This window comes from Australozyma saopauloensis, chromosome 3, assembly GCF_035610405.1.
Source record: "Australozyma saopauloensis chromosome 3, complete sequence".
Classification (NCBI taxonomy): domain Eukaryota; kingdom Fungi; phylum Ascomycota; class Pichiomycetes; order Serinales; family Metschnikowiaceae; genus Australozyma; species Australozyma saopauloensis.
In genome coordinates, this window is record NC_086133.1 from 783,161 (window position 1) to 806,313 (window position 23,153).

At 44.3% G+C, this 23,153-nt stretch overlaps 7 protein-coding genes across 7 annotated transcripts; 3 read left to right on the plus strand and 4 right to left on the minus strand.

Annotated features, from left to right (window-relative positions):
* Positions 1 to 1,439: 1,439 nt before the first annotated feature.
* PUMCH_002523 (uncharacterized protein) lies at positions 1,440 to 2,756 on the plus strand (the record flags this gene model as incomplete). The annotated part of the gene is made up of 1 exon (XM_063021530.1): positions 1,440 to 2,756. The coding sequence occupies one exon, from the start codon at positions 1,440 to 1,442 to the stop codon at positions 2,754 to 2,756; it is 1,317 nt and encodes a 438-aa protein (XP_062877600.1).
* A 539-nt stretch (positions 2,757 to 3,295) lies between these two features.
* On the minus strand, positions 3,296 to 4,204 carry PUMCH_002524 (uncharacterized protein; the record flags this gene model as incomplete). The annotated part of the gene is made up of 1 exon (XM_063021531.1): positions 3,296 to 4,204. The coding sequence occupies one exon, from the start codon at positions 4,202 to 4,204 to the stop codon at positions 3,296 to 3,298; it is 909 nt and encodes a 302-aa protein (XP_062877601.1).
* Positions 4,205 to 5,305: 1,101 nt separating this feature from the next.
* PUMCH_002525 (uncharacterized protein) lies at positions 5,306 to 9,994 on the minus strand (the record flags this gene model as incomplete). Its single annotated transcript, XM_063021532.1, has 1 exon — positions 5,306 to 9,994. One exon carries the CDS (start codon positions 9,992 to 9,994, stop codon positions 5,306 to 5,308), a length of 4,689 nt encoding a protein of 1,562 aa, XP_062877602.1.
* Positions 9,995 to 11,572: 1,578 nt separating this feature from the next.
* On the plus strand, positions 11,573 to 12,811 carry PUMCH_002526 (uncharacterized protein; the record flags this gene model as incomplete). Its single annotated transcript, XM_063021533.1, has 1 exon — positions 11,573 to 12,811. One exon carries the CDS (start codon positions 11,573 to 11,575, stop codon positions 12,809 to 12,811), a length of 1,239 nt encoding a protein of 412 aa, XP_062877603.1.
* Positions 12,812 to 12,941: 130 nt separating this feature from the next.
* PUMCH_002527 (uncharacterized protein) lies at positions 12,942 to 13,409 on the minus strand (the record flags this gene model as incomplete). The annotated part of the gene is made up of 1 exon (XM_063021534.1): positions 12,942 to 13,409. One exon carries the CDS (start codon positions 13,407 to 13,409, stop codon positions 12,942 to 12,944), a length of 468 nt encoding a protein of 155 aa, XP_062877604.1.
* Positions 13,410 to 17,753: 4,344 nt separating this feature from the next.
* On the plus strand, positions 17,754 to 18,764 carry PUMCH_002528 (uncharacterized protein; the record flags this gene model as incomplete). The annotated part of the gene is made up of 1 exon (XM_063021535.1): positions 17,754 to 18,764. The coding sequence occupies one exon, from the start codon at positions 17,754 to 17,756 to the stop codon at positions 18,762 to 18,764; it is 1,011 nt and encodes a 336-aa protein (XP_062877605.1).
* A 1,330-nt stretch (positions 18,765 to 20,094) lies between these two features.
* On the minus strand, positions 20,095 to 22,878 carry PUMCH_002529 (uncharacterized protein; the record flags this gene model as incomplete). The annotated part of the gene is made up of 1 exon (XM_063021536.1): positions 20,095 to 22,878. One exon carries the CDS (start codon positions 22,876 to 22,878, stop codon positions 20,095 to 20,097), a length of 2,784 nt encoding a protein of 927 aa, XP_062877606.1.
* Positions 22,879 to 23,153: the final 275 nt, after the last annotated feature.

Genomic DNA, 23,153 nt, shown 5'->3' on the forward strand with positions numbered 1-23,153 from the left:
AATATATTAGTTGTTGTTGGCGCAGGCTACATCAAGACTCTTGTGGAGTGACCATTTACGAGAGGTAATACTTGCCTAATAGTAGTGCGATGAGTGGCTGCAAATATGGATAAATGGATAATAGGTGGGGATTGAAATTTTGCGTGATGGAATGGGACCGACTATTTCATTCATGTGGGAGACAAAAATTGGGGTCATTTGCAGAAATCGGCCACTGATTCCGTGTTTTAAGTCTAGCTGTTGTTATGTATTTTGTGACGTTGGATACCCACAACTCACTACGGAAAGAGACCAACCAAAAGCATTATTTCTGCTTCAAAACAATTGAAAGAGGAAAAAATCCGAAACCGTTAAAATACTCAAATGGGTGCAAACTGCATTGGCAACGGCCACAACGTGTCTCACTCTCAGCCGCAGGTCAAACGTCCCAGGTGATTTACACCTCAAGCCATCCATAGACGATGTCAATGTGAAACACCAAAGAAAAAGAATAAAATGAAACGAAAAGAAATAAAAATGAAAAGAAATAAAGAAAGAGCAAAAACGAAAGATTGAATAATGAAAAACAAAGTAAAGAAATATCCCTCCCGTTCCCATCCTCTGCCAGTCACCCACTAACAGCAAGGGATCGTGGGGGCCCTGCAGGACCAGTCACAAAGATAACGGGATGCATGAACCCGCAGATGTCGAGGTGCCAGCGTCAAAAAAAACCAGAGAGAATTTCCGTTTCACCAAAACAACTTTTTCAAAACACTCCTCTAAAAAAAAATCCCGCAACTGTAAATCCCGCACCCCTAGCCCCTCCTATCCTATCATATGTCCCTCTCCCATATGCCTAGAGGGCGCAGCTGCAAAAAAAAAAGCGGTGCTGCCTGCAGTGCCAATGCACTCTGACTCTACAATTTTTCAGTCGGCCTTATACTTTCACCCTCCACTGACAACTTTTGCTTTCGGCCGCCCACCGCTGCTTTTTTTTTCACCTCATCTCCTTTAACTGGAAACCCCGCAAGACACCTTTCGTAGAAAGACCTGCTCTTGCCCCAATTTTGACCGCCTTCTGACGAAGAATCAAGTGGTTTATGCCGAAGAAACCTTCACGAGCGAACTCCCACATCCCCAGCAAACTCCTTCACCCTGGCTAACATTCGCCTGGTCCCATTCACACTATCCCATTTTGAGTATCCACTCTTAGCGCTGCTTTCTGCGCCTATTCTCTTCACTATCGGTTGTTGACCCTCCCCCTTCCGCCTTTAGTGATAGACTCTGATCATCCTTGAAAACAGAAAAAAAAAATATTCGCCGCCCTCTTTCGGCTTGTCTTTTGTTGAGCATTCGCTTGTCCCTCCTCCAGAGCCGCTTTCTTGTTTCTTCTCTTCGGTTCTGTCGAAACTAATCTAATCGCAAAGTAAGTTTCAACCCACTCCATTCAATCTTAAAAAATGGTCGCTCCTGCTTACTCCGAAGACACTTATGTCGACCATGTCTTGTCTGCTAACTTGGACTCCTCGTTCGCCTTTGAGGGTCCTGAAAAGCTCCTTGAAGTCTGGTTCTGGCCATCGCCTTCTGAAATCCCTCTGTCCTTCGTAAAGGAGGGCTTGAGAGCCGTTCCGTTGGAAAAATGGCAGCACGTTTTGGATTTGGTCAATTGCAAGATCTTGTCCATGAAATCGTCGCCCTCGGTTGACGCATACTTGTTGTCTGAGTCCTCTCTCTTCGTCTTCCCACACAAGATGATCTTGAAGACCTGCGGTACAACCACAACCTTGGCTTGTCTCGATGAATTGTTCGAGGTTGCTCGTTCCTACATTGGTGCCTCGAGCAACGCTTTGACCTCGCCTATTGACTCGAAGTCGGTCTACAAGGTCTTTTACTCCCGTAGAAGCTTCATGTTTCCTCAAAAACAGATCCATGTCCACACCGACTGGAAAAACGAGGTCAAGCTTCTCAACGATCACTTTGTGCGTGGAAAACTGTACGTTTTAGGTGACTCGTCATCAGATGATCATTGGTACTTGTATGTGGGAGGAATTGGAAATACCTCACAGTCTTCCCAGCCAAGCGACGATCAGACTTTCGAGATTTTGATGACCAACTTGTCCAAGGACAAAACCAAGGCATTCGTTGCTAAACGTAACCCTGGTGCTGAGAGTCTTGTCGAAAGTGACTCCGAAGATCATGACTTGGGTCATGACTTTGGTGCCGAAATCATGCAGAAGACTGGTTTAGACTCTGTCTTGGACGGCTCCTTCGTCAAACTGTTTCCTGAAGTTTCCAACATTGAAGCAGGCGCTATGCCTTCGCCTCAGTTGAGTGACAACATGGAGCTTTCTGACGAAGAGGAGAATGGCGAAAACGCTAAGCCACACTTCATCCATGATGGTTTTGCTTTCACTCCTTGTGGATTCTCGTCAAACTCTGTGAGCGACACCAAGGACGGTCACTACTATACTCTTCATGTGACACCTGAAAGCGGTTGGTCGTATGCTTCTTTCGAAACCAACTTCCCATTCTCTAGCAACTCTTCGGTTGATATTGTGGGCGTCATGGTGAAGGTTTTGAGAATCTTCGAGCCTGGCCGGTTTTCAGTGACATTTTTCAGTGACGTGGACGGAAGCCCATCTACTTCAAACAGTTTCCATCAATTGGCTAACTGTGATGGTGTTTTGAGCAAATTGGGCTACTCGAAGAACGAGAAAATCGTTTACAATTTGCAAAGCGGATGCAATGTTTTGTACTTGCACTTCGATAAGAAATAGTTTGATTTTTTTTTATACTATCTCGGTCTGAGCCAACAAATCTTGGGGGATATCAGGAAACAGGCCCTTCGATACATCGAGAATTGACATAATCTGGAGTGGTATATGTCACCTCGATTGTTTCTGGAGTTATGTCCTGGTACATTATTTGCAGGTGAAGACCAAAAATTATACTTTTACAATTAAACGATTATAAAAATTAAAAATTGTAGCTCGAACATTAAGACGATTCTTTTTAATCAAATAAATCTGTGGTCAAGGATCTATCTTTTCTTATTGGCACATCTCAGCAAAGCAAGGTTACTAAACATGAAGTCGAATATCATCGTGTGCCATATTGCCATTTGAAGCAGAAGCCTTTGACAAAGTAAACAAAAATAGAATTTGGCGATGAGTGTACTGGCTACAAACCTTCTGGAGAATGCAGTGGACAACAAGCAATGATGACGAAGAAATAAGACAACTACGAATGGATAATAAAAGGTTCAAATTAACTGTATAAATATCAGAGTAAATATATATGCGCACTCCTAGTTAACTTAGAACTTCTTACCGAACAAGATAACTTGCAATTGGTCGTACATGGAGATGACACCGGCACCGGCAACACCTCTCAAGATGTTAGCACCGCAACCCTTAAACAAGGAAGCGACACCCTCAGCAGCGACAACCTTCTTGAAACAGTCGAAAGCACCGTTGTACTTGACGGCTTGACCGGAAGTCATCATCATTCTTCTTCTAACAGTGTCCAATGGGTAAGAAGCGGTGGAAGCACCAGTGGTGACAGCCCAACCCAAAAGGAAAGAAGCGAGGAAAGAACCCTCCAATGGACCAACCAAAACGACAGGCTTCAAGGAGTCGTACAAACCGAAGTACAAACCTCTGTAGACAACAATACCGACAACGGATGGACCGAAACCTCTGTACAAACCAGCAATACCGTCAGAAGCCAAAGTCTTCTTGTAGACGTCGAACAAACCGTTGAATTGTCTGTCACCGCCACCAACCTTGGTGGACTTGGCGTCGTTAGCCAATCTGGTTCTGGCGTAGTCCAAAGAGTAGACGAAAGCCAAAGAGGTGGCACCAGCCATACCACCGGAAGCCAAGTTACCGGCGAACCACTTCCAGTAGTTCTCCTTCTGGTTGAAGTTGAACATCTTCTTGAACTTGTCCTTGAAAGCGAAGTTCAAGGCTTGGGTTGGGAAGTATCTGATAACGTTAGCGGTGTTACCTCTCCAGAAGGAAACGACACCCTCGTCAGCAGCGGTTCTCTTGAAACACTCGACGATACCATCGTACTTTCTAGCCAAACGACCTTGCTTGATCATCTCATCTTGGTTTTGAATCAACAACTTGACTCTCTCAATTGGAGCAGCAGCGGTCTTAGAGACGGCGGCAGAGACACCACCCATCAAGAAGTCGATAAGGAAAGAGTTGTCACCAGCCATTTTTATAGAATATATTAGATACGAAGTTTGTACTGAGAAACTAGTCTGAAGAAGAAAAAAATTCGCACTCTCGGGGGTAGCTGTACCTTATATATAGTCAGAAAATTTTCGCGAGGGTTTTCTTCCGCAGCTCGTTGGTCTACGCGCGGCACACGTGACCCGGTGAATGTCGGGGCGATTCGCCGCGCCTCATTGGTCAGATCACCATCTGGTCGTGTGTACCAGCCCCTCTGTGCAGGTGCTACGCCCTTTTCGGGGTGTTTCTAACATTTCTTTTGCAAGGCAAGGTATCAATTTTCCGTCCGTGGACCTTCGGTGTGGAGACATCAATTTAGGTCAATGAGGCTGATTTTGTGGTTCGCAGCATGTGTAGTTTTTGTGGATTGCAGGCGCGTTTTTTTGTAGGGAAAAAATCCATGTTTTCGTGTAAAAGTGCTGGAGATGGCTCTCTGGGTCGGCTTTAGTGATAGGAGACGTGGTTAAATTGGTAGATCTCTACGTGAATAATTATTGAAAGTTTCTGTTTGACTTTTTTGGTGAGTTTTGTGAAATTGTTCCTTGTCTTTTCGTTTTTACTTTTGCATTTTTTGTTACTTTGTTCTTGTCCATATCTTGCAATTCCGCTTTATTTGAGATTTTACGTCAACGCCAATGTTCACGGTGATAACTGTGAATTAGAAAATTTTTATCGCCGAACTCTGTCACTGATTTTTACAGAATATCAAAATTCAATTCGTAAAAGGCCTTTTGTAGACTTAAAAATCACAGTTTCGTCTCGGCGGGGTTTGGCTTCGGATTTATCGATCTTCACTTCTTCCAGTTACTCGCATACCTCTCGTTTGAGATTGTTGGCGTCCAATCGGATAAAAGTTGCGTTGGCCCAGCAATTGTCGTAGCAATGGAGTAGCACCAAAAAAGAAAAAAAAAAATGCGCCCATATTGATTTTGAACTTTGACCGCCCTTAATGATTTCCTGTTCCAGTCTCATTAGCTTCACTGATTTGCAGCCAATAACAAGATAATCCGAAGAAACTAAAATGACTAATGTTTGAAATGATAAATATGAATATTATCTTTATTTATTTATGTACGACAACTCGTTTAGAGTGGCCGGGGTGTATCCATCGATCTCCGGAGACCAATGGCTGTGGTCACATCACTGGTTTCTAATGATACTCTGATGTGAGATTTCTGCTTTTCTAAATTGTTGGACTTGAGCTCCTTCAACTCGTAAACCTCATCGGTCATTGCTGTTGCGGTTGGCGCAAGGTTGTATGTGTCGATAATAGACATATTGTCGTGATAGATTGACTTCGTTTGGCCCCTCTGCAAAATCGTAGAATGTCTCTTGGTCAATTCGGCTTCACTTGCCATAGTGCCGCTCGTATCAGGCGAGGCCTGAAGGTCTTCCGTAACTTTGTCATCAACCACAGCCCTTAAGGGATCTGTTGGGTCATAATTGTCGGGATACTTCTTATAATCTCCTCTTTTGACACATTCTCTGATAAGATCACTGTCTGTAGGATAAAATAACCTCTGGATCACATCATGAACAAACAGAGGTAAGAGGCATACACAGACTGCAATGGCAAAACAGGCCCAAAAGGTGCCCAGTGAGAACATGATGCGACCAGTGTCATAAAACTCCGAGGACCACAATCCTGACGTCCAAATGATTGTCCAGAGGAAAATAATAAGAATAGAAACGGAGACCAGTAGAAACGAAACCCAATCCCATCTGTATTGATGAAACAACACATATAAGTTTGACGACAGACATGATATGGTGGCCACTAAAATTCCAATGGCAAACCGGTGATCAGATCCCCACCCATTGTGGGTCTGAAACGTTTTGGCATAGACCAAGTAAGGAAAGAAGAACGATACAAGGGACTGGAAGATTCCGTCCATGAGGTAAATCCAGAACTTGCTCTCAGTAAATTCACTTCTCAATATACCAGAACGATACAATTGAGGAGTGACCATCGATACCGCCGCGTTGACGTCTTGATCAAACACACCAAGAGTAATGACTGGCAACGATGTGAAAACAACATGATAGAGCATCAAGTATGTTACATTGAACATGTAGGTTCCATCAAAACCACAGAAGAAACTGAACCAAAATTGAGAAAACGTGTAGTTGATGTTTTTGTAGAAGAAGCAAGGAATCATTTCGGAGAAACGTTTGTAGGACCATCTACCATGAGTCAACAAAAGCCTCGTCAAAAAACGGAATTGCCCAACGGCATAGTCGGATGACATAGCCGCCTGTCTTCCCTCCTCTCCCGCAATTCCCACTCCGATGTCAGCTGTTTGGATCATTGCGACATCATTGGAGCCATCTCCGATTGCAAGTGTCATAACATCAAGCGTATCCTTGACCATTTTGACAACAGCTGCCTTCTGAGCAGGGGACACACGACAGCATAAAACTGCCTTACATTGTTTGCACAAGAGAAGGAATTTGCGCTGGATTTCTGGGTCTGCTAAAGCTAGCTTTAAAGCGTCACCATCGATCACTACACCAAATCCCTCCGATGGCGCGGAGTGGTCTTTCATGGCTTCTTCGAGTTCTTCGATCGAACCCGTCATCTGGAAATAGCGCATGAGATAGCCGGTAATAAGTTTGTCGATAATTTCAACATCCGAGTCCCCTGAGTCAATAGAGTGTGTCTTTCGATCCTCACTCAGGAGGTCAGTCTTTAAGACCAAAAGCTCCATATCATTGCCCAAAAGATTACAAGAGAATCCAATGTTGATGGCTGTCTCCACTTTGTCTCCTGTCAATACCCATAGCTTAATGCCTGCTTGAGCTAAGGTCGATATAGACTCTGGGACACCATCTTGAAGACGATCTTCAATAGCTGTTCCTCCAATGAGGACAAGTTCTCTTTCAATGGAATCGGCAACTTCTTCCATCTTGGCTTCACGGTCAGTCAATGAAGCAGCAGCCTCGAGGTGGCGAGCATTGAACTCTTCATATTCAGCCCAAGTGAGTTCCCTTCTAGCAATACAGAGGGTTCTCAAACCCTCAGTTGCAAAACCTTCCAAATGTTGAGATGTTTCGTTGAGCATCTGAGGATCATTTTCAGTTGTCAGCAATCTGGAATAAATGATAGAATCCGCACCCTTACAATACAAGACAACTCTAGGCTCATCAGCATCGTTGTCGCTCGGGAGTTTAATGATAGCGCTCATTCTCTTTCTCGTCGAATTGAACTCTAAGGTGTTGAGAACTTGATATTCACGCTTTTGGCCCTGAATGCGGACAACATATCCTCTTTTCGTCTTGTCACAAAAGTTGAAGCCTAATGACCTTGCGGTACCCACAAGGGCAGCTTCATCTGGTGATTGCGCTTTCAACAATGTCTTTCCGGGGTTTTTAGGGTCATCCTCCAAAAGAATAGAATGACAAAGCGATAAAGCTAACATGAACTCTTCAGCGGCATGTTTCTGTATATCACCTGATTTGCCCGCCAAATCAAAAACGAATTCTTTACTGACAAAAGTAAGGTCGTCATCGTAGATGTTCGAGCTGATGGAGCGCAAAGAAGAAAGCATTTCGACCCTATCGAGGGCAATGAGGCCCCTTTCAATTCTAGACTCCGTCTCCACGTCAACTCCTTGTCTTCTGCGGAGACCAGCCAATGCTTCAGTGTAAGCGCGACCATAGGAGATACCATTGATGGTACATTTGCGAAATTCCATCAAGTTCTGAGTTAAAGTTCCAGTCTTGTCGCTAAAAATGTACTCAACCTGGCCCAAATCATCAGAGATACTCCAGGTTTTCGGATTGCAAGGTAAATCTAATTTGTCATAATACAAACCGACATCACAGTGAATAAAGTAAGCCTGGATCAACTTGATAATTTCAATGGTAATGTAAAGTGAAATTGGAACAAGTGATTGGTATAAAATAACTGCAACGATGAAGTTCACAAGACCATTTTTTGCGGGTGTACCTGCAATAGTACCGAATTCGAATTCTTCTCTTGAGGTATCTTGATTTCTGTAGATTAGTCCACTGATGAGACCAGACAAAAAACAAATGATGAAGAGAATGATAAAGTTGAGGAGAACATAGTAATTCAATTCACGAGACAACCGGGATTTTTTTGTAGGGCTGAGCCCTGAGTTAAGCATGATTTTGGTATCTGAGCCAGTGAAAACAACAATACCCGTAATCCATTTGGTATTGCGCAAAAAGCATCCCCGCAACATCATGTTGTTAATTGTTACCGGTTCCTTTCCAAGAACACCATCATCATCGTATAGCACAGCTCCTTGATACAGGTATAAGTTTGGATGTGGACCTTCAGATTCGATCTGAAAATCGATTCCCATGTAATCGTCTGCGCGTTTCAAATCAGACTCCGCAGTGAGCTTGACAGCTTGTTTAACTTTCAAGTTTGTTTCTCCATCAAGGTTCTTTGTCTCCACGAAACAACAATTGTCTTCGTCGCTGGATGCAAGGATCATTACATCAGCCGGAACCTCTTCGTTGTTTTGGATTCTCACAATATCTCCGACACGAACTTCCTTCCAAGTCTTTTTCGAAAAAGCTAGGGTTTTACTCAGGGCGCAGGAAACACGGGAGTTGGGTTTTTTGTGAGTTTTGTGGGTTGCAATCGAGACCATAGAGTAGCGATTGAACTCCGCAACACTATCGAAACTCTTGCGGTCTTGTGTGGTTGCCTTCTTGGATGCTTCAGATTTTAACTTGACTGCTTCAGATTTCTTGGAGGTAATACGCTTCATGAATCCGAGAAACTGGAAGAGTCGGCGAGTGTTCCATTTTTTGAACTGACGCCATAAAGACACATTCTCATCACACACATTCTGGTTCTTATAGATGAAACCCAGCGCAGTTTCGCGTACTTGCGTGAGTATGTGCGTGGATTGATTGTTCACTTCCATGTCTGTGGCTGTTCTTTGAGAGTCTTCGATGGAGTCCTTAAGCGCTGTGACGCAGACAATGAATATGAGCGGCACAGCCGCAAGAACAGGTGAAGGGACACCAAAAAGAGGGAAAACACCCAAGATAATCACAAACAAGAAATACCCATTTGCGATATCGGTCGAGAACTGGCCCCAGACGTTCTTTGGAAAGAAGGAAAGAGGTGTATACTTGGCTGTCCGGATTTTGTTTCTTGGGTAAGCCTGAGCCGGAAGCCCCGTCTCAGGATCTAGTAGGTTTTGCGGGAGAGTTCTGTTAAATGCGAGTGTCCGCTCCTCGGATTTGCGATCCTTAGGATCTTTGGCTGCAGCAGGATCGTCTCCATAATCGTCTATAATATTTAGAGAGTCATCTATAGCGCTCTCAGAATCACTTGAGTTATTGCTTGATTTGGCGCCGTGGGCATGAGAAGATGAGGACTTTTTAGAGGGAGAGTCCCTGTTAAAGAGCTGTTTGAGCGTACGAGAGCGGTGAACCCCACCCTTGGGGCGGCCAGCCGCCCGGCGAGTAGTACCCCATCGAAGTCTTTTCATTTCCGTCGGCTCATCTTCGGGTGGGAACATGGAGTGGAGTGGTGTTCCTGGCGGCCTGGCGGCACCAGGCGGCCTAAACGTAGCGTTGTGGTCATTGAACGGCGATAGGCTATCAGAGGAGTCCGACTGGACATCCAAAAAGCGGAGTTTCTGCGGCTTGGGCGGTTCCCGCACCTCAAGATTGGGAGTACCTACTATGCTAGGCGTTGAGGCTATGGACAGCGTCTCTGATCGCGCCGAGCCCGACTCAGCAAACGAATCGCTGAAGGGACTCTTTGGGTATAGGAACAGATCCATGGTGATGGTGCGCGGTGGTGACGCCTGTGGTTGTGATGTGTGTAATCTCTGCGCAGATCAAACGTGTTCAGAAGAGTAGCCGTAGAGTACAACGGCGAGCTCCGGATGATAAATTGGAAAGGATGAAAGGAATGGGCAGGACTGGTTTGATCCAAGATTTTGGGTAATATTGAGTGCTCCAGGCTGGAATGGTGAGAGGTGATGTCTTTTGATTCGTCAAAGGAAGTACACACCAAGGGCTATGGGAATAGAAGGATGGACAAAAGCAGGGGTAAATCCAGGATGACCAAATTAGATACAATTAGGCTCCTTTGGGAGGGCGAATATGTCTTATATAGGATCTAAAGCGATCTAGTTGCACCGGGTTTTTTTGCCTCCCTCTTCTCCGAAGTAGCCCATTCGCGTCTCTCGCCTGCAGGGGAGATGCAGCTGGAAATGAAGGGTTAAGCCAGGAAGCAGGAAATAACAACCTAATTTCTTAGCCAAAATAAAGTTGTAGTTGGTGAGGCTGGCTATTAATAGCCAAGCGGTGGGAATCCGTCAGGTAGTTGGTTTCGATTACTTGGGCATGATGGTGGTGGTGGAGCACTTGGGCTCTGATTTGACATCTGCGTTAGATGCCCAGGTAAACGTTTGTTGAGACTTCCGCTAGTACGCGTATGAGCATAGATGTCTATAGATGTCGATGGGAAAAATTGATGATTTTTGGCGTTGTGGGCTTTAGAGTTTCTGAGAAATTTCTAAATTAAGTTTTCGACTCTTTGTTGTGTTTTTGACAGACATCGTAGTTGGAGTTGCAGAATAACGTTTCGCGCAGGAGTACGAACGCTAAACGTGGTGTCTGCAGGAGATTTATTAATCTACTAATTGGGGTGGACCAAAATTTTCTAGCGGAAACAGTCTTTTGGGGTTTAATAAAATTATGAAAAAGAGATTTCTGAAACTTCCAATGCGAAGATCCCCAAGTATTCGGAACGTTCTCGATTTTTTAAAATGAGTAAATGTATTTTTTTTCCCGTGGTCTATTTTTAATTCAAAGTGCATGGCCCTTTAGGGCAAAAATTAACGGAAAACGACTACTACGGCTTGAATCATAATATTGGTGTCTCAATCCTGAGATAAAGTTGTTTTTGTTTCGATGAATCGAAGACTATATTTAGCCAGCGATGGTTATGTGTGTTCGCCGGTGCGAACGCCCCAACCAAAAATAGACTTGTCAAAATATTACGAGGAAAACAGTAGGAGATAGAAGGCTAAAGCATCTTCGGCGCCGCCCAATGCAGATACGAAGATCTTTTATTGCTGACAAGGAATTGTCGTGGCGGAATTGTCTTAGCGGAATCGTGCATCTATCAAAAAGAGAAGAACGCTCCAAAACTCGCTCTCATTTGAAATTTCCATACATCTTCAAATGCTTTGCACTCACACACATATTCTCCCAATGTAACAAATGTACTGTATCACCGTAGATTATCTCCCAGAAATAATGCACCCTGAAAAGTTGCAGCCACCTGCAGACGAGTCATACAGTCCCAATACAGACTACTCATTGACACATTGATAACAAGTCCCACTCAAATGAGCATGTCTCTGAATTCAGCAATTTCTAATCCCAAAGCGGCGGGACAGTCAAACGACCAGCAACCAATGGCATACTCCCAACTCTCTCGACGAAATCTTGCCCAGCAAAGACAACACACAGAGTCTAATTTATCTAGACTTGAAGCAGAATCTGTGTCTGAAGCACTACCTGAAGGGTTTCCACATAAGGAAAGAGCGAATTTTCTTCATGCTCTACATCTTGACAGACCCATTGTGAAGTCTTCGTTGGCGGCTACATTGTTGAACATTGCATGCGGCTCGATTTGGGGTGTGTTAGCTAGAAAGGGTCTAATTGCACTTACATCCTATCCAGGTGCATATCTCGGGGGTTTGGTGTGGGCGAATTTTGCGGCCTGTTATGTGATGGGCATGGCGATGGAATCGGAGCTTTTGTGGCTGCAGTTGTTGTTGGCGGCCGACGGAAAGCTGCCTCTTTTTCCGACCAAGGGAGCTATACCTTTTTACGTAGGCATCACGACCGGGTTCTGTGGTCTGTGTAGTAGTTTTTCCAGCATGATCCTTGAGATGTTCAATAAAGCTGCGAATCTTCCGCCGGTAGTTGCAAAGTATCCAAACGCTGGCTATGGAGTCATGGGCGCAATTGAGGTTGTCCTTACACATTTGGGCCTCTCCCTTGCGGGATATCGCGCGGGAAAGCATGCGTCTAGATACCTTGAGCGTCTCAATTACTCGCTCCTGCCTAGGGGCTACTATTTCTTGGAGCTCCTTAGCTCTGCCTTTGGTGTGGCTGCCTACATAGTCGTGATCGTTCTCATTGCCTTGAAGAAAGGAAACACATGGCGTGAGTGGACGCTATCCTGCCTCTTTGCTCCATGGGGAGCCATTCTTCGTTTTGCATTGTCAAAGAAATTGAACCCGATTAAGAAGGACTTTCCTTTGGGCACATACACCGCCAATTTCTGCGGGTCTATACTTCTTACAATTTTCAATCTCCTAATACGAGGAAGAAAATCAAAACTATCATCAATTCCAATTGTTGATCATTCCCAGGCTTGTGATGTTCTTGTGGGGCTCGATGATGGCTTCTGTGGCTGTCTCACTACCGTGTCTACTTTCATTGTCGAGCTTTGTGCCTTGACAATGTCACCTTCTTACACATATGGAGCTGTTTCTGTCATGTCCAGTTTCGTGGCCATGCTTTTGATTTTAGGCCTGTACAATTGGACCATTGGACTCACGTTGCCAGTTTGTTAGGTTCTTCTCATGCTCTACATTACTGGCAGCCATCTCGGCAAAAAACACAATCCTACAATGGCAAACTCAGAGTTTGAAATATATTGGTATGCTGGGGACCAGCCACAGATGTATATAAGATAGAGACCAGCTACGAGGAGTCAGTGCTTGGAACAGCGTACTTCTCTGTCCACTCTTTAGCAGTTGCAATAGCCTTAGCCTCGTCGCTTTTCCAGTCTACAGCAACGTCATTGGCCAACGGATCGTCTGGGTTCGGAGCACCTAGCAATGCCTGGATACTCAACAATATGGTTCTAATCTGTAAAGCAGGCGACCAATTATCCTTGAGCACATCGAGACAGATTCTACCCAACTTGTCGATGTTGGGATGGTATATTTTCGTCAAAAACCGCACTTTAGGCGCACACATAGGATAGTCATCAGGCAAAAACAATTCCAAGTCGAATCGACCTTTGGCGTATGGTGACGACGAAGGTCCGTCAATGGTCACCTGGAAATACCGCAAGTTCTCTTCGGACGGTGTGGCAGTGATGCCAGGGACGGGGTCCGAGACTAGTCTCTGGGTCTCCTTGATGATTCTTTTGGGTAATGCTGCCATTGGGTGGTTTGTGGAGAGTGTCTGGTTGCAGAGTCAGGTTTAGGTCCGCTGGTCGTGTGCTGCATAAATCATAGGGAGCATAATGAGAGAGGGTGGTCTGAGAAAAAAAGGGTTTTGGGTTGAAGTTGAGTAGGATCATTTTTCTTTATGAATTGAAGGATCAAATTAATTTTTATGCACGCCGTTTTGACATTGCCTGTCTTTCGGTAGGTCATGCAGAGCCTTCTTTCGACAAACTGACACAAATTGAAAAGCATCAAATAGTGATTAGAACAAAGAACATAAGGAATATACGAATGGGAAGTATTGGAAATGGAATCCTGGCGGTCTTATGTATTCGCTCGACTCTCCGGCTCACAATGTACTACGCAGCTAAGTATAACCGAAGAGAGAAAAGTTGCCCCTGAAGAATTTGGCGATGGAAAACTTGGAATACTTCCCAACATTCTTGACGATCTGGCACCTGCCTTCTAGAAAATTTGTTGAGCCGCTTTGGGTTATGTGGCCAGAGATTTGCACGAAACCCATGGCCATTAACGGGAATCTTTCACCGAATCGATGTAATGCAGCGTGGCAAGAATGTTCTTGTTGCTCGATCGTATCATCTGATTTGCCTCAAATCGGTAAATTGTCCGATTCATTCGGGATTAGCGATACCTTGTTGGGCTCACCAATTGCCTAAATAGGAAATGACCTTCAATTACTTGACGAATTCGGAGTTACGCCCACCCATCAGCATCCAAGAGGTAATATCCAATCTTCCTAAATTGGCTGTCGATGGTATACTTATCAGTGTCGCTTTATATTTGAAGACCTCAAGATCCTTCATTGTATGTGTAGTGTTGAACGGCTCAACTTGCTAGCCACCAACGACTCCTCGCAGAGTTGGATTACGATTCTAACAACAAAACCAGAAAGAGATCATATTCCATATTTGCTAGATCTTTGCTTCGATGTCTTCCTCGAATAATATATTAATTCATTGAACTTAACAAAAACTAGGCAAAGCTGACACCACTGAACCGAACGAATCAGATATCAAACATCCAAATATATCAACTTACAAGAACAAATTATCGCATGAATTCTCGATCCCGCACTAATAAAGAAAACCTTCTTTTAATTCACTCCCCTAACTCCTCCGACACACCATACATTTTCGCACCCATTCCAGATCTCTTCATTTAACAAAGTACTCCAACAGAATGAACAAGCTTCCGCCCTCGGCACCATTCTCACACAAGCTCATAGTGGCCACCATAGCCATGGCTGTTGGAATGTATGCTTTCAATTCTGTTGGGAAGGATTTTGAGTTCATCAAGTACACACCCCATCTGCCAGAAGAGGTGGAAAGACGAAAACAGGAAAGAATCGGATTCCAATTTCGCCATACGGACTCGAGGACATTGGAATACACGCCAGAGGCGAAGGAAAGGATTCGGAAGGGTTTGGAGGAGAAGAAATTGGAGGAAGAAAAGAAGAACAGTTCTGGCAACTAGTTTATGGAGGCAGCGCCATTTTTCTTCGGGTATCGGACTTCATGCTTAGTTCTTGTAAATATTTAATTTCATGAGTGGAGGATTTTCAGCAATTTACCGTCTAATCCTAGCTGAACTGTGGTAGGCTTGGGGATATATCATTGATCTGAGTTCGAGAGTGATTAACGGCCATACATTTTAAGAGATCGTCAAAATCAAGACAACAGGTTTCTATGACAGTATTACCTTTTTTTTACTGAGCATAATTATCTCAATTTCATGTTTCGTGGGATTCTGTCTTCATTGAAGCGGAGCGAGCACTAACATGATTATTTAGAGACACAAAAAGTCAAGGTCAATTCCTACGTTACACCACAAGAGCTCCAGAAATTGGCTACTAGAATTTGTAACCCGCCGGAGTCCGAGAAGTCGAGTTTCACTCTCAATTGTCACATCGAATCTTCCGAGCTAGACCTCCTGGGCATTTTTCCCCCCACACTTTATTCCGCTTTAGTGGATTACCGATACAAGATGCGTACAGGCATCCATTGCGCGTGGTGCCTCGTCTGGCATCGGCATAATTTAAAGTTGGCCGCAGAAAAATGACTGTGAGCCGCAAGTTCCAGACTTCACCTCGTCGGCTTGGCCAAAGAACCAAAAAATGAACACGAAAAATCGGAGCAAAAACTTGTATTCTTCAGAATTTTCAAATCTTCCAATCTACTTGCTCCGCATAAAAATGACGTTTGCCTTGGTACGCCCGGACCATCCGGATAATCAAATCTATGAGACCTCGGTTCTTCAGAATGCGTCTCCACAAAGTTAGCCGCGCAAGCGGCCTCAAAGGACATAACCTGCATTTGTGTAGCACAGGAGATCGGAATGATTATACCCCTTACGGCGAGGTGGATTGAATCGGCATCCCAAATTGCGCCGATGGACGTCAACAACTTGCAAGCATCATTGCTGAAGAATGGAAAAAGTCAGCCTTGCTTTTCGCTGTCTCACAATTTTTAGGTTGGAAGATGAAAAGAAACGTCATCGAAGGTTTACGTCATATACCCCAGGACCTTCCAAGCGTTTGATTGACAACAACGTTTGCTTCTAAAGATTTAGGCTGCAATCGTCATGCATACTCGGCCCGATTAGGTTTATAAGGTGCATATAGGTGCAGGCGCCGTCGACCTACCTGCAATGCCTCGACCGTTTAAGCTCCGTCTATCAGGGCTACAGTTGGAGACGAAAAGTGGAGAAGCCTAAACATGAGATTGCTTCGCTTATGTCGACGATGTAAGGATCGGCTTCGAGTATATGCCGTGGGCCCGATTAGGCACAAGCCTGGGGTGTCTGCAGGATAAGTCCGCCCGTTTAAGCACATCACGGCTCTGGAGTTCTCCGCTTCCATAAAGCTTATCGCTGCGCCACAGTCGAGCCTAGTTAGGCCAAATGACAAATTGTGTCGGCGATTTTTTTCCGCAGCCAATCTGTTGTACCTTTTCCCACATGTACAGGTGTATCAGATCTGCTGCGAATGGAACAATCTAAATTGGTGAATGCGGGTAAGTGCCACAATGGGTAGGCTTGAAAATAAGCTGGACCAAAATTTGTTGTGGGATTGTGGAACCCTTGGCGGAAAATTAAACGCGCCTGTCCCTCCTAACGGTGGTTTGCTGATGACGCGTTGTTCTTCCTCTCTGGTGACCATTACCTTGGCCAAGTGATCAAACCCAAGTCCAATCCTCGTCCGCATTACGTAATGGGTAAGGTTGTAACATCGGGCAAGTCGTATTTCTGCAAGAACGCTTAAACTAGGCCTAATCGAGTATCAGATACCCGATTAGGTTGGCTGCATAAACGTCATTGCTACCGATTTCTTGTTTAGTCACTGACAAACAGTATAGTCGCAGTGTTTAGCCGTGCAGTCTGTATGAGAGAATCTTATTGAATCAGACTTCTATTCTAGGACTGAAGGGATGAAATGTCCAACTACCCGGGCGCGAGATTTTGAAATACGGCCTCGGTCCGTATTTTGAGTTTAGTCTGTTTGAGTCGGTCCTGCGGAAAGAATAATGAGTCTTAGGCGGGGATAGCCACTCCAAGTCTCATCTCTAACCGTTTCAAAGCGGAGAGGTGCTGTATAAACCGGACTTGCCTAATCAAGTAAATGAGGTTGTGCCTTTTGGCCGGCATACCCCAGACGGTTCGTGCATCCTGTGTGCAGATATACTTGCCTAAAGAGGCAAAGTACCTAACGTCAAGGAGGTTTTGAGAAATAAGGGTCGGGGCTGTGGTATAGAGATCCTTTAAAGGCCTTAGCTTGAGAATTGCAAATAGTACAATAAATCTATATTCTAGAGACTAAATACGTGATCTGGACCGACTTCTTTGTTCCAAAGTTTTCGTTGATCTCAATTAAGCTTAAATTAAGAACGATAGCATGCAATCCCCAGTGCCTTACGGTAGCGGCTCTCCCGGTAGATGCATGACCTGCACATACGCCAGACTAGATGCCAAACTAAATCTGGGGTACATCAATTACCTACCCTCTTTTAGCCTTAATAGGCCAAGTTTCGGAGCTCAAAACCGAACGATGTAAGTGCTGCATGACGCAGGTAAGGCCGTATCATGCCTCTTGTATCCGATGTATGCGATCTCAAGCTGTGAGACAACGCAATGGTAACTTACCCCATTTTTCAATTTCTCCTCAGTTGCAATTTGAATAAATGTATATATATATGTGGTTCCCGTTCCACAATAATTCTTGTTCAGTGTGAACTATAAATTAGTTAACTTTACTCATCTATTATATCAAAGTATGTGGCTGCAAAACCTTTAGTACATAAGCACCAGTCTCTAACATTTCAGCATGCAAGTTGCACCTCCACCAAACGGTAAAAAATTGTGGCGCGTCAAAAGAGCCTCGTGCTCCGGTCCATCTGGAAAAGAGAACAATTCTTCTCTTGAATGTTTGAACAATTCTTTGAGAATTTCCGCCGCTGGCAAGTCTTTCTTGCAAAAGCGTCCACCTTCAAAGAGACCTCGCTCCAAACCAGGAATGCCAAAAGACTTTGTTTTCGTGGATTTGAGCCCGGTCAAGTCTAGCGATGATGAACTGGCTTCACTTTCGTCTAACAGCGATTTCTCGTCTATGTCGGCGGCTCTGTCGGCAAACACTTCCGTCATCTCCTCCCCCACATATGTCGGAAGAAGTGACTCCGTCTCGCTGAACAATTCATACGGCGAGGAATTGGATTTGCCTTTCTACTACGGAAACAATATCCCCCAAGAAAACGATCTTTTCGGTTTAGGTTTGTTGAACTTGAACTGTGACTTCGATGCACCTCAAAATTTCCAAACTCAAAAGATTCTGGAGCCTTTCTACAATGAACAGGTTGCCGAGCCTCAGAACAACTACTTTGAACAAAAAACACAACTTCAAACACAAACAAACGTATACCCCACTCCAAATCTCACACATAAGAGAGCCCGTTCCGTTTCTGAGTCTAGAAGAAAATCCGCTGGCGGAATTCAGTTCAAGACTTACAGAGGCCCAAAGACTTCTCTGAAGGTACATAAAAGAAGTCTCTCTGAGCCATTCATCAAGCTTGACCAATTGCAAAACGCTCAACCTCAAAATTTCTCTCAAGAGCCTTCTCTCCCAAGCCCCCTTTCCACACCAGTCGCAGATGATCTCGACTTGAGTGCTTTTATCAAGGAGCTTGAGCAAGACGATCTTGTATTCTCAAAGGCAGATGTGACTCAAAACTGGAACGACCAACTTGATATGTTTTCTCTTACAAATGAGGCCATTCCTGAATGTCCTCAAGACATTGCTTTTAACTGCGAGTTCGACGCAGCCTCGTTCTCTGCATTCTAAGGGTCACTAGTAACTGGTTTTACTTTTTCCTTCGTTCAAAGAGGTGACAATTTTCATTCATTAGTATTGGTGCTCTAAAAAACAAAACTTTTGGCGCAATTATACCTCTATTTATTTAATCTTTTCGGAATAAACATATCATACCTAGACTTCACTGTACCTCGGCATGTGATCATATGTGATCATATGAAAAAGACCGAGTTGCTTTTCGAACTTATGATAAAGCTAGAAACAGACTTGTGACTCATTTTTTCATCCCAGAGAATTCACTATTTACTTCGTATGTTCAAGGTTTAACATTCTGCTTTATCCTGCCCCATGTCTTGCAAATTCAAAACACACAAATAAGCAGTGACTTAGCAAAGGATTAGAATCAATGAGAACAGCAAAATATGCAAAGTACAGGTGCCGTTCGGGTTGAGTGCTTACTATACGTGTTACAGATCGGGCAACTTTCCGAAGCAATTAGTTGGGTACGGCAAAAATAGGCAGTACGACGACGAAAAAGGCCGAAGGTCTCCAACGCATGCTTTGCGTATGGCCTCCTGGTCGTAGACAGTAATTTCAAATAGCTCGAGATCCTGGTTAGAGGTCAGAACTACAAGATCGAAACAAAACAGAACCGGTGATCAGGCCATGCCATATCGTTTCTTGACAAGATTCAAAGAAGCCCCAGAAAACCGAAGTGGTTCTTGTCTAGACAATCACGCTACCTTTTTATAAATTACGTTGCGTTTATCATTTTTTTTTTTGGTGACGTTGACTTTTTGAAAGTTTTTAAATCGACGGAACGAGACATGCAATCAAACATACCTAAACAGAACTCGTTTGAAAAACTTTTCTAAGTTTCAAAAAATGAGCGGCGTCCAATCTATCTAATAATAAACAGTATTCAACATCACTATAGAGTTGTGCTTCATTTCACCTCTCAAACATCGAGAGAAAGCCATTCAAATGTAACTTTATTGAGTTTCGAGGCTCGGAATTAGAATATTGGGATGAGGACTTTGTGTGTATATGGTTAACATTGAAGCTGCCATACTTGAGGGTGAGTTTATTTATGTTCAATTCTACTCATATTAAGGTCGAATCGCATCGAATGTATAATAGCCGCGGGAATGCTTCAAAACAAAACAAAAAGAGACAATTGTAAAGAGTTGTATTTAGAGAAGGAAGTTATAATATTTTTCGACATTGATTTTGAGCTTTCACAGGATTGCCAATTCGACATGCTAATGGCTCATCCGTCCACCCGAATGGAGAGCCAGCTTATGCCACGGTATGAATTTAACTACGAAAAATTCCTTTACAATGACGAAAGAGCCATAGCTTATATATTTAAAGCACTACTGAAGACATTAGCAAATTCTTTCAATGGTTGGTGAAGGTCCTCACCTAGCCTGTCATGGTTAACATTATGAGTTGCAACAGCGTCACCGTCGAGTCTTGAAGCTTGATTCGAAGTAAGTTTTGGCCATAAACGGTCATCATAAGTCTCTGCCATAGGCTCTTGAGGCATAGAATGCTCAAACTCTGGAACATATGAAACCATACTTTGCACATCGTCCGGAATGTACAAGTCATTGTCAAAGTTCGGGCCACTCATATGTTCGGAATCTTCCTTGAGAGGAACGACCGAAAGCTGCAAATTCTCTAGAGGTCCCTCAACGAGACAACCTCTTTCTCTGTAGTGAATCAATAAGCTTCTCCAAAGCTTATTTCTACTCAATGAGCGAGGATTACCAAGGATCATGAGACCATACCGAGCACGGGTGATAGCGACATTAAGACGACGTGTGTCTCTTAAGAAACCGATATTTCCATCATCATTGGCACGCACACAGGATAGAATAATAAAGTCTTTTTCACGGCCTTGGAAAGCATCCACAGAAGAAATCTCAACTTCTTCATATAATGATCTCTTGTCGGACATCAGTGAGTTGAGTTGCAAGAAGTTAGTCAAATATGCTCTCTGACCTTCATAAGGAGTGATAACACCAATTTGAGAGGGTTCCACACCATCACGAAATAGTCTGCTAATAATTTTTTCCACATTCATTGCTTCCACACGATTTAAATAAGACAATCCAAGAGAGCTCACCTCTTCTTTACCGTAGTTTGCCCAAAACATCATAGGAAATGAAGGAACCGGCCAAGGGAATGTAGATCCGGGCCACTCACGGTCAAAAGAAATAACACCATTCTGTAAGGCACCCTCGTAAAACATATTGGAGGGGAACTCAGATAATGCAGGATGCATTCTGTACTGGACTTCAAGTCTGTATGGGATTTGCCCCAAAGCGATCATACGTTCGAACAAAGACTGCGAAAGACCGGCTTTACGAGCCCCCTTGTCCAATATCACAGGACCCAACTGCTGATGATCACCGATTAAAATTACTTGCTTGGCACCTTTTGTGATTGGTATCATGATTTCTGGCTCACAGGCTTGTGTACTCTCGTCAATCAAAACACATCTGAAGACTTCTTTCTGCAATCTCACATCCATTGCACCCGCACATGTGCAGCAAACTATTTGAGCTTGTTTGATTAGTTTACGCTCAATTTCGGCGATTTTCCACTTGAGTTCGGCAGCATCTTTAGTGGCTAAAGTTGAACCTTCTTCTTGTTTAGACAACAAATTTTTCATTTTGCGCAGAAGCAATTTTTTAGCCTGCGAATGCAATGAAGAGTTCTCCGTACTACCTTCGAAGCCCTCTAGCTTTTTCGAATACACTCTTACCACAGACAAGCCAAGATCTTCTAACTTTCCTGTAATGTGGTCCACAGCAACATTCAGCGGCGCACAAACAAGAATTTTTCCTTGGCGCATTTTCGATAGATGATAGACGATAGCTGAAGCAGTGACAGATTTTCCGGTACCCGGTGGACCCTGAATGAGAACAAAAGGCTTTCTTATAGCGGCCGAAACAGCAGCCTCCTGAGATGCATTCAAAGGCCTGAGTCCAGTCAGAGCTGGAAATGACAAGCTCTTTGGCAATGGAGTCGAAAACTCGACCGGCTCAACCTCGTGGCCTAGAATTGTGTGGTATATGAATGCACTTGTAGAAGTTTTGTTTGTTGCAAATGATCGTACCGCTCTCATCATACGGAAGTGGGACACTCCCAGCCACAAAAACTCAATCGAGTAACCAGCGCCGGAGCTAGTTTGTGGCGGGCTCTCGCCACCCTTCAAGCGGAAAGTGTATCGGTCTTTGTGTGGCCGTGGTATCAGAATCAAGGTGCCCTGGCCGGTCCATGTTTCACCATCGTGACTTCTGATGTCACGGAAGTGAAGCTTCACTTCCTCACCTTCGTATATATGTACATTTTTAGACTCGTATGGCGAGAGGACGAACTCTGCGATATGGGCCCCAGCCGAGTTTTCCGACCACTCTATAGACGACAAATCCCAGACCTGCGACTCTGTAGATGCTTTTTCGGCTGCTGTTTCAGCCTCGATTAAAGGAATGTAAGAGTTGTGGTAAATGGCACCGTCCTGAGATCTCAAAAGCACCGGGAGAAGCTTGCGTGGCTCCGAGTTCTTGACCACCTCCTCCAAAGAAACGTCTTTGTTCAGTTTCCAAAGTGCCTCCACCTGACGCACCTCATCGATCAGCACGTCCCGCGCATTCGCAGACTCCTCCGGAGAAGGAAACGGCGCTACCCACGGAAGCAATGCCCTATCATCCACCAACGGCTGCCAATCATCAGTGGCCCAGTTGATATCGCGCTGATGAGCACACGGCATACGGCACAAAAGAACAACCATCAGGTCCTGTTTGGCGGCCACAAACCCAAGTGTAAATACATTCTTCACTTCACAGTTATAGCACTCTAAAGTCTCAGCACCCAACGGCGACGACTCCTGAAGCATCACACTATTATGCTTCGACTGGATCATATGGATGACAATATGAGAAGTGCCGAGCTTGCCTTTTCCATTGCAAAACCATTTGTGGCAGTTTCCACACTTGACTACAGATTGAGATGACTCGAGACCACAGTAGGCACAGCTTTCGGTGTGTGCTGGCGCAAGGGAGTCCGAGGGAATTTCTACATAGTGGTCTGCATGAACGGAGTGTTCAAGTGCCAATTCCTGGTCTAGGGACATGGGTTGGTGGTATGTACAAGTTGGTAATTGATGTGGAGAATTTTGGAGACTGGATAGTGTAGTGCGTACGGAGGGAGGAATCGAAGGTTGCAAATCTGAAGGTGAGGGTTTGGCTCATTTCGGCGGGAGTTGGTTATTTTGGGGAAATTGGCATTTTGAAGGTTTTTGTTTTTTTCTGGTTGTTTTTCTTCTCATTTCTTAGGTAGAAGCTCACCTCTGGGTGATACCATTGGCGATGGAGACGATGGACCTTGTATTCTAGATTACTGTATTTT